This window comes from Homalodisca vitripennis, chromosome 1, assembly GCF_021130785.1.
Source record: "Homalodisca vitripennis isolate AUS2020 chromosome 1, UT_GWSS_2.1, whole genome shotgun sequence".
Taxonomy (NCBI): Eukaryota; Metazoa; Arthropoda; class Insecta; order Hemiptera; family Cicadellidae; genus Homalodisca; species Homalodisca vitripennis.
In genome coordinates, this window is record NC_060207.1 from 116,328,326 (window position 1) to 116,344,915 (window position 16,590).

General features: G+C 33.4%; 1 protein-coding gene across 2 annotated transcripts in view; it reads right to left on the reverse strand.

Moving 5' to 3' along the window:
- LOC124369837 (DENN domain-containing protein 1A-like) overlaps positions 1 to 16,590 on the reverse strand; it is a 65,960-nt gene that overhangs the window by 36,161 nt on the left and 13,209 nt on the right. For both annotated transcript variants that reach the window (XM_046827976.1, XM_046827968.1), the window contains exons 3-6: positions 14,835 to 14,972; positions 14,183 to 14,321; positions 13,392 to 13,445; positions 8,018 to 8,275 (exon numbers count right to left, since the gene is read on the reverse strand). In XM_046827976.1, coding sequence (XP_046683932.1) covers positions 8,018 to 8,275; positions 13,392 to 13,445; positions 14,183 to 14,321; positions 14,835 to 14,972 — 589 coding nt within the window. The remainder of the gene's footprint in view (positions 1 to 8,017; positions 8,276 to 13,391; positions 13,446 to 14,182; positions 14,322 to 14,834; positions 14,973 to 16,590) is intronic.

Genomic DNA, 16,590 nt, shown 5'->3' on the forward strand with positions numbered 1-16,590 from the left:
AATTATTACCAATAACACAACTACTGTTAGAATGTGAAAGTGGCAGATAGTGTCATACACAGCATCCACAGAAACTTAACGTTTGGGCAGGTATTACAGGAAATCAAATTATGGGCCCATTATTTATCAATGGTAATTTAAATGGTGACTCGTATCTAGCAATGCTCCAAAATGAGATAATTCCTGCACTACAAGCTGCTCTTGGTCGACAATTTCAAAGAATGTATTTCCAACAAGATGGCGCGCCACCACACTTTGCTCTCCTTGTTAGAGAATACTTGGATACAATATTCCTTCGCAGATGGATTGGAAGACATGGTGCAGTAGAGTGGCCTCCTCGTTCCCCTGATTTATCTCCGCTGGATTTTTTTCTTTGGGGATACCTCAAAGATAAAGTTTATCGTACTAAGCCTCGAGATTTGGCGCACCTAAGAAATCTCATAGTCCAAGAAGCTCAAGATATTCCTCGTGACTACCTTCAAAATGCAGTGGATGGCTTTTACAACCGCCTAGGACATTGCCAGACGATAGGAGGGGAACATTTTGAACACTTACTTTGATCACAGGTACTTAAAAATTGGTGTTTACTTGTAATACTTAATAATTTACATTGTTCAATTGTTTTAAAATTCAAATAGCTATAACTACTGAATGAATCCACCTTTTGAAGTCCGGTTTGCGGCATTGTACTCTGCTAAGTAAGACCTTTAATTTGATACCAAACTTGACCTATGCTGCTATTTAACACGTTAGCTGCCATGGAGGTCAGATCTGACCGGCAGTAAACTAGCCCTAAATGCCACGCTCATATTACTGCCCAACCCCGAAATTGCCAAGTTTCTAAAATTATTTTATTCATTAACTCGAATTGTTTTGTTAGTTAAAATTCATTTTCTGTCAAAACTGCATTGAAATCTCTTGAATATAATGCAATTTGAGCGTCGGCCATATCTGGCCGGCACAACATTTTTCGTTGTGATTTTTCATTAAAAATAACACTGCCGCCCAGATCTGGCCGGCACTATATTGCTCACTGTTGCGACTATTTTGTGCGCCGATGTTGGTATCAGTTAGGGCTGCCGTCTGCCACTGTCAGCGCTGTCAGCCACTGTCCTGCGCAGTAACCATTGCTCGTCCGTGCATTCCACTGTGTTCCCGCCATAGTGTATTGTATCTTCTAATAACCTATTGTGCGTGCGTAATCTTTTCTTTTAACCTAGTTTGAACGAAACTAAACTTGTGTAAACGATTTCATTATGAGTAGTAGAGACGTAAATGAAGAACAAATTCAAAGACTTTTGGACTGTCCAATGTCCAGTGAACCAGACCCTCAACATGAAATTGAGGAAAACATAGGTTCAAGTGTTGACGACACGGATGAAGATCCGGACTTTTTGCCAAGTGAATCGGATCATGACAGTAGTGATGATGAAGGCGAGGCTACAATGGAAATAGAGACAAATGATATGAACGGTGGCGATTCTGGTGAAAATGACGGAGAAGTGATGATGGATGAATGGACTGAATTTAAAGGTAGGCAACAAGAATTTCTTTTCACTTCTACTTCTGAGTACCATTTAAATATGGCCAATGATGCTAAACCTGTAGACTATTACTTAGCTTTCATTACTGACGACATTATACAAATGATGGTCGTAGAGACTAATAGAAATGCCAGTAAAGTATTGCGAGAAACGAGGTTGAACCGAAGTAGTAGACTTAATAAATGGGCTCCCACAGATGATGTAGAAATGTGGAAGTTTATTGGTATCCTCATATGGATGGGCTTGTCTAATCATCCCCGCATAACAGACTACTGGTCTGGCAACATTTTGTATAAGAATACTGTTGCTTCTCAAGTTATGAGCCGAAACCGTTTCCAGCTAATGCTACGCTTTTGGCATTTTAACGATCATGCTGCTGAGGAACGTGATGGGCGTATCGCAAAGATTTTGCCCCTAATTTCTAAGATGAACGACATTTTTTTGAACAAGAAATCTGCTGGCCAAGATCTCGTAATAGACGAGAGCATGATTCCCTTTAGGGGCAGACTGTCATTTCGACAGTACATACCCAACAAGGCCCACAAATATGGCCTAAAGATTTTCAAACTTTGTGACCAGCAAGGGTATACCTATTGTATAAAAGTTTACATGGGTAAAGGGACCATCCAGAATGAAAATAATGAATTAGTTTCAACCTCAGTGGTCATGGAACTCATGGAACATAACTTGGATAAGGGACACATCTTATATGTAGATAATTACTACACATCAGTGCAACTTGCCAAAAATCTTTTAGCTAGAAGAACCCACCTTGTTGGTACTGTGAGAGCAAACAGGAAAGGTCTCCCTGCCGATGTTATGAAGGCACAAATAAAAAAAGGAGAAATGAAAGCCCTTGAAAATGAAGATGGTATTGTAGTTACCAAATGGAAGGACAAGAGAGAAGTGCGAATGTTGTCCACCAAACATGAAGTAGAGTACGTTCTCACAGGAAAAATAGACAAAAAAGGCAATGACATTTTTAAGCCATTAGTGATAGTTGAGTACAACAAGGGAAAGATGGGCATCGATGTGTCTGACCAACTCTCATCTTATAGCACTGGTGTTCGAAAGTCAAGAAGATGGTACCATAAAGCAGCAGAAGAAATAGTTCTTGGAACCGCTGTTGTAAACTCTTGGCTGGCCTACACTAATGCTGTGAAAGCAAGACCTACAGCAGGCGGACATCAGAAAAAGCACTGCATGTCAATTACAACTTTTAAAGAAAATCTGGCTGTTTCACTTATGGGTCTAGATAATAACACTATTACTCCTGTAAAAGGTACAGGGCACCATTATCTGACTATATCTCAAAACTTTACTGGAGAGGGAAAGGGTAGACACAGGGTCAGAAGGTACTGCAAAATGTGTTACAAAAAAGCTGTACAAGTAAGTGGACGTGATGTGGCCAAGAAACTGGGCAAAGTGAACACATTTTGTGAGCAGTGTCCTGAGAAGCCATACTTATGTAAAGACTGTTTTCGTGAAGTTCACAAATAACATGTTTTATAACAAAGTGTCATGTAATTATTATCAATATTGCAAATTTTTACAATTTTATTTTATTTCACAACTAAATATTTTACAAGGAAATGTACTTTATTGAAAAAAATGATAGTTAGGTTTAATATGTCTGATTTATGTAAAAATTAAACCAAACATTTGTAAATCATTGGCTGTACCTTTATTCAATCCTTGAACAATCACTCCATCACGTAAAATGTGTTTCTAACAAGAATTTAATTCATTTTGTAAGTATCAAAATGATCGATATTACGTAATAAATACTGCCGGCCATTTCTGGCCGACACAATACCATGACAACAAGTCAATATTTGAGTATTAATTTCCCGCGCTAAAGTAAGTAGACAACAACGGGAGTCGTTTTGTAGGTAAATAGCGATATTCAAGATCGCTAGAAGTTCAACAAATTGACTGTAGACCGCAGCACATAGTAAAAAAACATAACCTAACATAACCCTGCTTTTTGATGTTGCCGGTCAGATATGGCCGACAGAAAGTCTTACCATTATATACGGTGCCGGCCAGATCTGACCTACATGGCATTTGAGAGAAGTTTCAAAAATACCTTTGGCAGCTAACGTGTTAAGAATTTTGTCTGACTCCTTGTGGACCGTCCCCCAAAGGGATTATCCGGTCGGTAATTGGGCAGATGTATGCGTTACTATCACCAGTAAGCACGTGTGAACTTTGGTATTTTTTTTATATTGTGGTTTAAAAATTAAAAAAGAGGTTCCAGACTTAATTGACTTAATTATATATATATATATATATAAAATAATACAAAAATGTTGCAAATTTCTGCATTTGACCACAGTAATGTAAATTTAATTATGTAGTTTGGTGATTTATGTGAACTATTGGATTGCAATAATATAAAGAAACTAAGCTTTGACACCAAGTTCAGAACGTTTTGTTCTACCTTTGGTGTCATTTGATTTCAGTATGTTGTGTTTTAATTTATACAATCTTTTATAATTTTTAAGAATGGAATTTGATTTAACTAAATTCAAATTTAAAAAAATTACACATACAGAAGTAGTTTGTTTAGGAAAATAGACACACATACAGTTTATTGATACTATTTTTGTAATGTTATTTTTTTAATATTTCAAAAATTATAAAACAACATTTTTGTAAAACAAAAATTTGTTTCTGGTTTATTCTATGCTATCTGTACAATATTTGCTATTTGAAATCAGTTCAAGGGGCCTGACTTCAGCACGAATCAAACTAGGCTGATGTCCTTGGGTGATTGCTGTTTTCTTATAGTAAACCGATACCACTGATTAAGTAACACCATATAAAACTTTGGTTTAGCCCACATACATAAACAGTGTTACACTAGCAACAGTTACTTTTATATATTGAAATTTCTAGGATAGTTAACACTTTGAATGCCGCTGGCATTTTCCCAAGTCATATCCATAACTTGCCGGGCTTTATTTAGCATATTTGTAAGCTTTTGGGGAAAAAGCTGTTGAAAAATAACCATCCAAGAGATTTTCATAATTTTGTTGTTTTTTTTTCTAATTAAATGCATAATTATATGAGATATACCGTTTTAAACAAAATTTGCTTTATAAGAATATAAAAATTATAGTTTTTACATAAAAGTTTTTAGTATTTTTATAAATAGTTAAATTTGAACCTAATTTATATGGTATTTTTAAGATTTTTTCTTTATACCATGATAAAGGCCATAACATTCTAAATAATACTCTTGTCTAATACATGATTCTACAATTTTATTAAAACAAACATGGCATTATATGTAATAACTAAATGCTGCCCGGTAATGACAGATTATAAATTGTACTTCATTTGTTAGACATTTACATAGTAATAGTGTAGTTTTCACAACACATCAAGACAACACAAATAAATATGATTAGTAAATGTAGAGACAAATACTTGCTAACATATTTGCATATAAATTTACATTTACTAAATAACAACCCTAATAAATTTAGGGTTGTTATTTAAAACTCATGTTTTAGGGTTTAGCTGAACTCACGTTTTTTGGTTGGACACAACTCAAATCACTACATTACTTTTATAAATAAATACAATAAAAAACTGTATAAGTTACTATTTTAGTTTGTATTTACTCAAATGCTTGGTTATCGGCACATAAACAACAAGAAAGGTCATTGCGCAGCACAGTACTCATCCGCTACGTCACGTGACTCGACGACAAAATCATCAATCATCGCATAGGTACTTCGGTATTATTGCAGCCCACTATTTTGGGACGACTTTTCCTTATTGGAGACCAAAATAAACTTCATTATACGTTCCTTCTTCCATAATGAATAGAAAAATACTCAATGAGACATACTATCGCCAAATCGTCTCTAAATAGGCTTAGACGCAGGAATAACCTGTCATTTACGAATAATAAAACGTTGTTCATTTAGTTTTTGTTTTCATTTAGTGTCGTAATAACTTGTAAATTTCAAAAAAGGTTAATTAAAGTCTGTTCTTTTTTATACTTTAATTTATTATATCCCCAATAAGGAAAACTCGTCCAAAAATAGTGCCTCCTGATAAGTACTCACACATGTGGCCTCCTGATAAGCACTCGAACATGTTTCGCACATCAAATAGTAGGGAAACAACATAAAGCTTGCATTTATTGATAGTTTGGAACATATTGAATACAGCTATCTGGTTATTTGGCCAAAATAACCTTGTAGGCTACTATATAAAATATTATTAAAATACAAAACGTCAAAATTGGCGACGCCAGCATTTTATGCACTTTAGGTAGCCTCAAAATTAGCGATGCTGTGGCACTCAAAGGGTTAATTATTGAAATTTGTCTAATAAGCTTTTAATCACTGAATTTAACTTATGAATTGTTTTGACTTTCTCATACATACACAATATAGAAGAAAGATAGTGGTTCAAACAACAAACCCTGTGAAAATCCTAAAATAAAAAAATAGGTTTCATATGTATATCTGTAAGTGTGTAATAAAATATTGGTAACAGTTACATGTAAAATTATCTTATAAAAGTTAACATTCAATTTGAAATAAATTTCTGTAAAAACAAATACCATGATAGTTCTGATTTGGTTGATTGAGTGATGAAATTTAGCAATTAAGTATAAATATCTCCAGAGAACCTTTTTTCTGATTGATTAAAAAAATGTATCTCAGCCAATTATAATTTTTTAATTTAAGAAATCTTATTTTGAGTCTAAAAAACCAAAGTAAGATCATAAAAAATATAAATAAAAAATCATGAAGGATTACTTTTTATAAGTTTTTAGGTGATGAAATCTAATTAGGAGAGGATGCTTTTGGAGAAAGGGGGGAATTTATTCACACAAAATGCAGTTTTAAGAATTTTTTGTTTGTTTTCCAAAATTGTTGCCTTGTTTCTAAGGCAACATATTGTAAAATATTTAACATTTTAAATATCTTATAGTTTTTAACCCTTTGATTATAATAAGAAACTTCCAGAATGATACACTAATTTTTGTCTTTGTGTAGCATATTTTTAGATATTTTAAAGAAATATATGCTAAATGCTAAGTAATAAGTGTTATATCTCAATTTTTTTGTTAAAAACCAGAGAAAATTTTAAGGTAATAAAAATATGCACTTTTTTCCCCTCCCTCCTTAGGGTGGCCTACTGCCATGCATTTAAGGCTCAAGGGCTTTTTGTGCACCCCAGAAACACACCATAAGGCCTACCACTCAGCAGTTCCACAAACCGCCGAAAACAACCTATCAGGTCCTCCTGGGGAAATTCACCACCCTTGTCCAAACTACCAAAGATGGCATACCGCTCCCTTGCTATTGAAGGGCAATGAAAGAGCAGGTGCTCGGCAGTTTCATACTAGAGTATTGTGTTTTTTATTTGTACAAATTGAAAAATGTGTATGTGTACTCCATGTAACTTTCACATGACTTGAGATAGTAAGATAGTGTAAATGTACAAAATATACACAGTTTTGTAGTGAACAAAAATATAACATATATATATACACTTATTTACAACACAAAAAAGTTTGTTGATGAAAGTGTAAAGTATGTACTACTTTTTTGGCAGTACGTGTATCCATATTGGTGTTTGATGAATTCTTTAGGCAAGAAGTATGTTAGATAATGATGAATTGTTGTCACTGTCACTATCAATTTGTTCACAACCCAACTCACATTCCACCAGTTCATTAATCATCTAGACTACCTGACAACAAATCTGACAAAGAAATATTATCATGTGCTTCATTTGCAGATATGTCACTTTCATCATCAGAACTAATATTTTCATCATCCAAATAGTTCACATTTCAACAACAAGGATCACCCATTTTCTCAACATAACAATCATAAACACCTAGCCTACATAATAACCTAGCAACAGTAGCAACAAAGAACGTCTAGGCCGTGCAGCGCATCACCAGCTGCATAGTATGTCAGCTGTAAGACATGTGGCCTTTGGATCGATATCACCTGACAATGAGTAACATTACAGATAGAAACTATGTAAAATGAATTAGTATTTATGAGTAGAGGATTCGAATGGTGCAAGTTGTTTTTATAACTTAAACGGTTTCCGCATAATAATAGCGGAAAGTTGACTTGCGGCTGTGCCGTCTATCAGTTCACAAGCGGTATTGATGAACGTCTGTGCCGTCAGTCATCGTCGGAGGGTTAAGAAAGTCACTACAGAATTTTAAACTGGTAAAAAAAATCATAAACTTCATGGTACAGGATCATTTTAGAGATAAAGGATTAATTGCACTATATTATTACAGCTGTTTGGGAGCTCAGTGTGGCTTATTCGCTATGTTTGGGAATTCACTTCTACCACATTTGTTTTCTAAAATATTCAAACAGTATTTTTCAATTTGGATCACTTTGTATTTTAAATAAAAATTATTAATATACTTTATCAAGTTTCAAGTTGTTATATAAAAGTGTTATATTACTGACACTCAGGAGTGTATTGGAGACACCGATAAGGTAGGGCATGGGAGCGAGCAGGTAGTCCACCAGCTGGCTGGGTAGCACAGGGATGAAGATATGTTGCCAGTGCATGGGGTAGAGGATGGCGTTGGCAGACTGCACGCAGGCGGAGAGCCGGTTCAGGCGACGCGACGTGAACACGATCCTGCGTTCGTACAGCATGGAAGCAAATATTACCATCATGTTGTGGCTGTCCACAGCATTGTAGTATTCAGTCAGGTTACGCTGAAACATCACAACGTTATCTTCAAAATAGTTACCTATACTGCTCATATTACTATGATGTAAGTTTAATGTCATTAACCTTATAAAAATGATCATAAGCTAACAAATTATTTAAAGGCAAGGAATCAAACAAACTTATAGTCCCTAAATCATTATTTAATTCAAATAAAATTAATTTTTATTAGCACAACAATTTTTGTAATAACTAATATTTTGCATCGGTACAAACTTGTGGTTGGATTACATATGTTTTACTAATAGCTTAACTCTGTATCTTCAGAACTGTATATTAATGGTTTTGTCAGCACGGTAGTTGCACTTACGAAATGTTTGCTTAGGTTGGGTAACCAGTACAGATCACCATTATGGTTTTTTCTTGCAGGCCACCCAACCTGAGAAGACAATTCCTTCCAACAAAACAACTGTAAACTGATATAAGAATGATGTATAAGATGATGGTTTTTAACCCTTCGACGCACCGCGACGTACGCCGTACGTCTAGTGTTTACCGCTGAACTCGGCCCGCGACGTACGCTGTACGCATCGTGCAGTCCGATCTTATAACGAATATATTTCGGTTATTTTTGGTGTAATACATTCGAGTTATACATCGTTGGAAAGAAGATGAAATGAACTATCGGTGTATCGATACCTATGTATCGAAAGCCGTTCAACATGTAGTTTACAGTAGACGAAAAACATTGATCAAGTTGTCGCTTGCTGTCAGCTGTTTCTAACTACACAATTGACTGTGAAACGACTTTGTCTGCTGGCATGACGATGTTATTGTTTGTGTTTAGCTGTTTATTAGTTTGGTTATGTTTGGTATTGTAGTAGAATATAATAAGAATATGGGGGTGTGGACCTTAGAGATAAAATGCTAGAGAACTATCTACTGGAAAGGAAAAGAGGTACTAAGTGGTACATGAAAGTCTTCAAGCGTATGCTAAACATTACAATTCTGAACTCATACATAATTTGGAAGTTAAAACACAACAATATTGATCACTTAACATTTAGATTAGGCCTAGTAAAAGAAATTTTGGAAAGATTTCAACAAGAGATACCAAGAACAGTTCAAGGCAGACCATCCACTGAGCCTCCACCAATGCGCCTAACTGAAAGACATTCTATTGAAAAGATTCCATCAACTGGGAAAAAAGCAAAGCCTCAAAGGAGATGTGTGGTTTGCTACAAACATGGCAGAAGAAGGGACACGATCTACTGGTGTCCCCAATGTCAGGCTGGCCTATCCCTAAAGGACTGCTTCAAGACATATCACACAGTTGCAAATTTCTAACATAAGTACAGCAAATAACTTCCAGTAAACATGTCTTAAAAAATTTTGTAATGGTATTTTGTACATGTTTGTATGGGTATACTTATATTTTAGCAATACAATCACTTTTACAAGTATAGGCTTAACAGAAAATCATTTAATGTATGTATAGGTAATGTTGTCACAAAACTGTGAAAAACAAGAAATTAAGTGGACCACTTAGGGGGTGTTCAGTGCAAATTAAATAGTGCGTTGAAGGGTTAAAGTAATAATAAGTCTTTATTTGTCACATGGATATTTAAAACCGCTGAAAACGTCATAATACAGCCATAGGCAAAGTCAAAACATATCATAAATTTACATTTAAATAACATAATTATCTTTTAATTATAACCTTAAACCTACAAATTTGAGTCACAAACTAAAATTAGATTTAATAGTTCTTATGCATTTACATTTCTAGATTAAAAAACAAGTGATTTATCCAATAATTTAAACATAATTAAAGATTTATTTAAAATGAACTAGTACCAAATGAATAAAATCTTAAAACAATTAATTAAAAAACAGTATTTAAATATATTTACATATAAATGTGTGTGTGTTTGTGCACATGCGTGCGTACATGTGCGAGTGTGTATACATACTAACATATAAACTGTTACACATTTAAAATTCAATTTTTAAAAAAATCCTGGGTCTCTAAGCGATTATTGGGGCATTAAATACATTTTCAAATGGCACTAAGCTATTTTCAATGAATGAATTATGTTATAATATAATCTCTCATAGCAAGTCTATGCTTACTTTGTTTGAACTAAAACAAAAGTAAATTTAAAGAAAGATCCAAGGTTACATATTATGCCATAATATTTTTGAGGGTCATTCAATAATTAAAGAGAAACAGGTCTAAAGAGGAAACATTTATACACTTGCTCCAACGGACCACAAGCTTTTTTATACCAGCTGCAAAGAACTCTTTAACTTGGTGTTTGAGCCAATTTCCCACAAACTTCTTGATGTCCTCATTATCCTGCAACTTCTTTCCACGCAATGCCTCCTTCAGCAGACCAAACAAGTGGAAATCACTTGGTGCTAAATCGGAACTGTAAGGGGGATGAGGCAGTACTTCCCAGCCCATTTTGTTAATGGTTTCTTGGGTTAGTTGAGCAGTATGAGTATGTCTTGTTAGAGAATCATACCTCTCCTCTGAGATCCACAACATTTCTCTCTCATGACTGGCTTCACTCTGTTAAAAAATTTATCAGAATAGTATTGGCTGTTAATTATACGCTACTCTTCAAGATAATCCCAAAAAACCGGACCTTCAGCATCCAAAAACACGTCTCAACATGACTTTTCCTGCTGATGAATGGTTTTTGAATTTTTCCTGACAGGGAAGCTGGTGTGCTTTCACTCCGCGCTTTGCCTTTTTGATTCTGGCTCGTAATAGTAAACCCAAGTTTCATCACATGTTAAAATTTTGTTGAGGAAGTGCTCATCTTCTCTTTTATAATGTTCCTTAAATCTGTGTGCACTCTCAACCTTCCTTGTGTAGCCGTGTAAACTCCTTTGGGACCCATCTTGCACATGTTTTGCGGTACTTCAATTTGTTTTTAATAATGTTATGAACTGTACCCATACTCACATGAACTTTTTGAAGTATCATTTCTACACTCACTCCGGTGGTCAGCACGAATTACATCATCAATTCGACTTTCCATTGAGGGAGTTCAAACTTCAACTGGTCGGCCAGGACGGTGTTTGTCAGTCACTGAGTCTCGGCCATTTTTGAACTGTTCTACCCACTTGTAAAAATTTCCACGATTCAAAAAATTTTCACTGTACACTTAGTCATTCTAGAGTATATATTCACCAGTTTTTCCCCTTCAGCAAGTAAAAAAATGAATAACAGAACGTTGTTCAACTAAAGTGGAATTTTCAAGTGAACTTGCCATAATTAAATGTATTTTGAAGTTATAAAAACAACAATGTTAATCAATCAGCTGATCGGGGCTTATCCCAGTGACGTCAACTTAAAGCTATAAAAGTACCAAAATAACCCTACCAACATTTTCTCCCCAGACCTGTTTGTCTCTTTAATTATTGAATGACCCTCGTACATGATCTTGATTGTCCTTATTGAAAAGAGTGTATCTTGGCTTTCATAAACATCGCTTCAATAGCCAGTAAGCAAATAAATGTTTAATAATGTTAATAATATTAATATAACATTTTTAATTTTCCAAAATCTTAAAAAGCCTAATACATAGAAAATAGTTTCATTAAATGTTATTATTTTTTTCCTTTAAAGTTGCCAGAAAGCAGGGTGATGAGATGAAAATTTTCTTAGCAAAAATGCAACAAGCTCTTCAAAATTTGTAGCAAAAATGTTTATAACATAACCTCAAATCTCCAGTACTAGTTACAGACGCCAAGACAAGATTTTTAAACGTGTAAAATGTGCGTTTTTGTTCATAAATGTCAGCCACAGCGCTATAGTATCAGTATGGGAACCGCTGTTACAGCAACAAGCATAGACGTTCGTTGGATACAACTCTTGTATCAAAATGTACAGATAACCTAGTTTGAACGTTGACTACAAACTAACTAGTTCAGCGGAAATCACAGGAGTTAAATTAAAATATAGCTTGTTTATTTCTGCATCTAGAAATAAATCAAATTGTTTAAAAACGTTAAATTGAAGTTTTATGTTGGTAATAACGAAAAATGGTAGTTGTTTTGGCGCTTTTCAACCAAACTACAATTTTGAAAATTCATAACCAGAATAACTTGTAATCTTAATAAGACCAAAGTTTTATACCAGATATGTACAATAGTGCTAACTTAAGAGATTGTAATTTTTGAACAATATGGATAAAAGTTGTTGTCAAACCAGTTGTTTGTAAACAATTTTAACTTATTACTCAGCTGGTTTCGGTAAAAAAAAATCTACATTGGCCACATTATTGCGCTTATAGTCATTATTTTTGTTTTAAAGGCAATTTATTTTTGTAAACACAATTTAAAACTGTAGTTTTTAACACCGCTTTAAACAGATTTTGTTTATTAGCCGCAGCTGGCACCTGCTCGGAATGTGCAAATTGTCTGACCGTTGAGGACACAGATCCAAAATTTGGTTATTATTTGTAAACAATTTGTTTTATACTTCTAGACGCAGAAATAAACAAACTTAAGTTTTATTTCCCCCTCCCCCCTCACACTCTGGGAAAATATATGTCTTGTTTTAAAGACGTTTTTAAAATCCAAAAAAGAATAGTAAGAACCATGTTTTATTTAAAAACATTACAGTTTTAACAATATTTTTAAAATTACCTTATATATATATATGTCTATGTATATATTTAAACCTTGTATCTCTTGAGATCATACTTTCCAAGTCTTTTTCAGACAAAAGAACATAAATTACAAGTTACACAAAAACTTTCTATTATCCAATTCACCAGCTTTCATTGCTAGAACAAGGAGTATACTCTGAAATGTTATATAATGCCCTTCCCTATCAAATAAAAAATGAATATATTTCATCCAAATTAAAAATTCCTGAAGTGCTGCCTCACAAAGTGTACTACTCAGTACAGAATACCTTTTTAAACGACGATATGAGACAGACCTCTGTAATTTTTAATTTATTGCAAGAGGCTATGTAAAATATTGTAATCTTTAGCTTTCAATATATTGATGCTTCACATGTTTGCCTGAGCTATGTAAAATAGAAACTTTATATGAAAAGAAACGAATTGAACTGAAATTTACTATGGACCAACAATCTGTGTAACATTATTGAAAATAATGCAAACTGGACTTTATACTCACATTTTCAGGAATGCTTGGAAGTTGAAATTGACTTGGACTTTGGCAGACGAAGTGCTGAAAAAATTATCAATCATTAGTCTATATTACTGTGTTGTTATTAATATCTATGGTGCATGCTGTTCATAACAGGGTGGTGTTTTATAGTCTATCAATTGTGATTTATCTCCATGAGATATCTCATATCACAGAAATTGCAAAACAGACTGAAAATAATAGGAGCTACTTTATCAAATTGTATTTTTTTTGCAGAGAGTTATACCAAAATAATATGCACTGGCAAGTTCGTGACTTTGAATTACCTATGGACTGCCGCTGTTAATGACATCATGCCTTTTGTTCACCCATTGTGTAGTGATTTAATTAAATAAATAAAGTTGTGACAACAATTAACAATAAAACTTTAAACTATGATTCAAATGTGTGGAAAATCCTGTTTCCTTCACAATACACATTTAAAAACACTGTTTAATGTTTGGAGTATTTTTATAATGAGATGTGTGTACTGTGTGACAAGGTATGTTTTTAGCTTATATTGCGATACATTCATACATACGTCTCTGCCAGACCTCACCAGGAAGAGTTAATTAAATACCTGCTGTAACTCTCATTCTTAAATAGTATATATTTATAAATAGTATATATAAATAGTAATTATTCAAATTTCCCTATAAAACTTGATTAGGTTTTGGTTTGTATTTAATTGTTGAAAAACAAAGTTGTTAAGACATTATTTAAATATTAAGTTTTTAAAATATATTTCTGAACAGTATGTGATCTGGAAGGTAACTTACATTTTGGCTGTTCTGGTGAATGGGAATTTTGAAACTACCACCCGGATCCGGGACCTTGGTCTGGTAGACAGCATCCAGAAACTTCCACAGTTCGTCACTCTGAGCGCTGTGGGTCAGTTCAGCCGTTACATTCAGGAACCTTCAAAACAAATTGGTGATGACATGAGGTTATGTTTAGAAAACAAGAGTGAAACTACTGCTAGATTACTGTCTTTGTAAAAACACATACAAGTATTACCAAATAAAAGGCAAACTCCACTGTCTATAAATAAAAAGTCTGAAAGATATTCACTTTTGATAAAAACTTTCAAACCTCATTATTATACACCAATTATAACTAAATGCCACTTCCAGAAAATGAGTACCCAGTAAACAAAGTCTCCCAGGAACTACTTTGTCACCCCACTCCCTTTGACCCCTCCATTTTTGCTGACTATTAAAATAGGTTCTGTTCACTGATAGTTTGTTTCTTTGATGAAGATTTGGGTAAGTTGGTCAATTGCTATAGAAAGAGCCAAAACTTTACTAGAAGTATGATGAACACTATTTTAATGTATATTTTTTTTTTTTTTATAAAAATGAAACTTACACAAGTGTTCTTGTTTGAGAGGGTACACGTCCTATGAAAGACCTATAGATTACGAGTACTCACTTTGTGAAAGACTCGTGCCAAGGAAGGAAACTGAGCACCACAAGAGCAGTCTCGGACTTGGGGTCATGCCGGCAGAACCCAAATGTCCACTTGGAGTCGTGACTCGTCAACACAAACGAGTAGTGCTGTACAGTCGAGCTGCATAAGAAAATACAAATATGGTGAGTTTAAATCTGGTAAATAATTAATAAATGTTACAACCTGGTAACAAGGGCAACTACCACTGCCTCGCAGCATCATTGACTGATGTAATACAAAGATTTGAGGTTATGAATATATTAATTTTTTTTATTGACTGTGCTATTCTATAACTATTTTCATACACAAAAAAGTCATGTGAATGAAATAATGTACACTTAACATTAACATAAATGTTGTACTTCCCATTGAGTGTCAAGGAAGATAATGAGTATATAGAAACATATCCGAAGGTTAAAACAATAGTAGCAATATATACGGAAAACAACAGAAAGATAGATGAAATAGGATTCACAGAAAATGAATTATACAAGAACAAACAAAAAATACAATAAGGTGTATTAAAGTCTAATTACTCAATTTGGTTTTTAATTAATTTTAAAAGTATCCCTATGTTCTTCTAAAAAAATAAAATAAAATTGGTACATTTATAAAAACAGTATTAAATTTTTATAATCATTTTCTAACTGAATATCTCAGTGGGGAGCTGGATGATACAGACAAAATCATGATACAGTTCTACTTTACTTATGCTCTATGCTGTGTGGTGGGTTTTAAACTTTTAATAATTTGATTACTGGCAATAATGTTTCCTTAATAATTATTGTATGTTACTCTGTTTTGTTCTGCTACCTAGAAGAAGTACGTTAAACATTCTGTACATTGATTCTATTTACAGTGATGTATTTGTGTTTTCTACTACTTGTCAGTTTCTCTGACAGAAACCTCTAAGAAGAGAAGCTGAGGAAACCTCTATTGCACTTGTAAATGTTCTTCTGCACAGGGATTCTACCGAACAGCATAATGGGTGCCAATTTATTGCACTAGGAGTATCAAAAATGATAATTTAAATCAAACCTTTATTAGGGTACACTTCTTTAATTTTTTAAGCACAAATGTATAAATTTGTGATCAAATCATACATATATACGAATTATGGTAATTATATATAAAAGAGTAAAATTATGAAGATTTATTAAATTCTAATTATAATTAATTACATAATTAATAAATAAATATTAAATAGTACAAAATTAAAAGTTACTAATATTTAAATCAAATTTTATATTCCGGTACATTGGTTACATAAACAGATATACTGGTTTTAACGCTTAATTAAGACGTCTTAGAATTTATACGATTATCATTAAACTCAAAATTGATTCTTACTTTCATTATAACCAAATTGTAAATATATTAAGTATACAAATATTTCATTACAAACTGTAATAATTCTTTGACAGGGTTCCAGGGTTTAGACCAGGTCTCAAGCCACTTGACCACATAGACTGATTTTCCTTTATTTTTTATTTTTATTTTTTTTTTAACATTAGTTTTTATTATTACTCTTACAAACATTATCATGTTTCTTTGATAATATATTTAGTTTTAGTATCATACAATGTTACATTATATTTAGGAAATAAATGCAATTCATTCATTTATTCAGAATGATATATGATTCAGACATAGTTCCATAAAACCTAAATTAATGACAGTTTTAGATTTTTAGGTGAATGAGTTGCATGGTGGAAAGTGAATGGAGAGACAGATAATA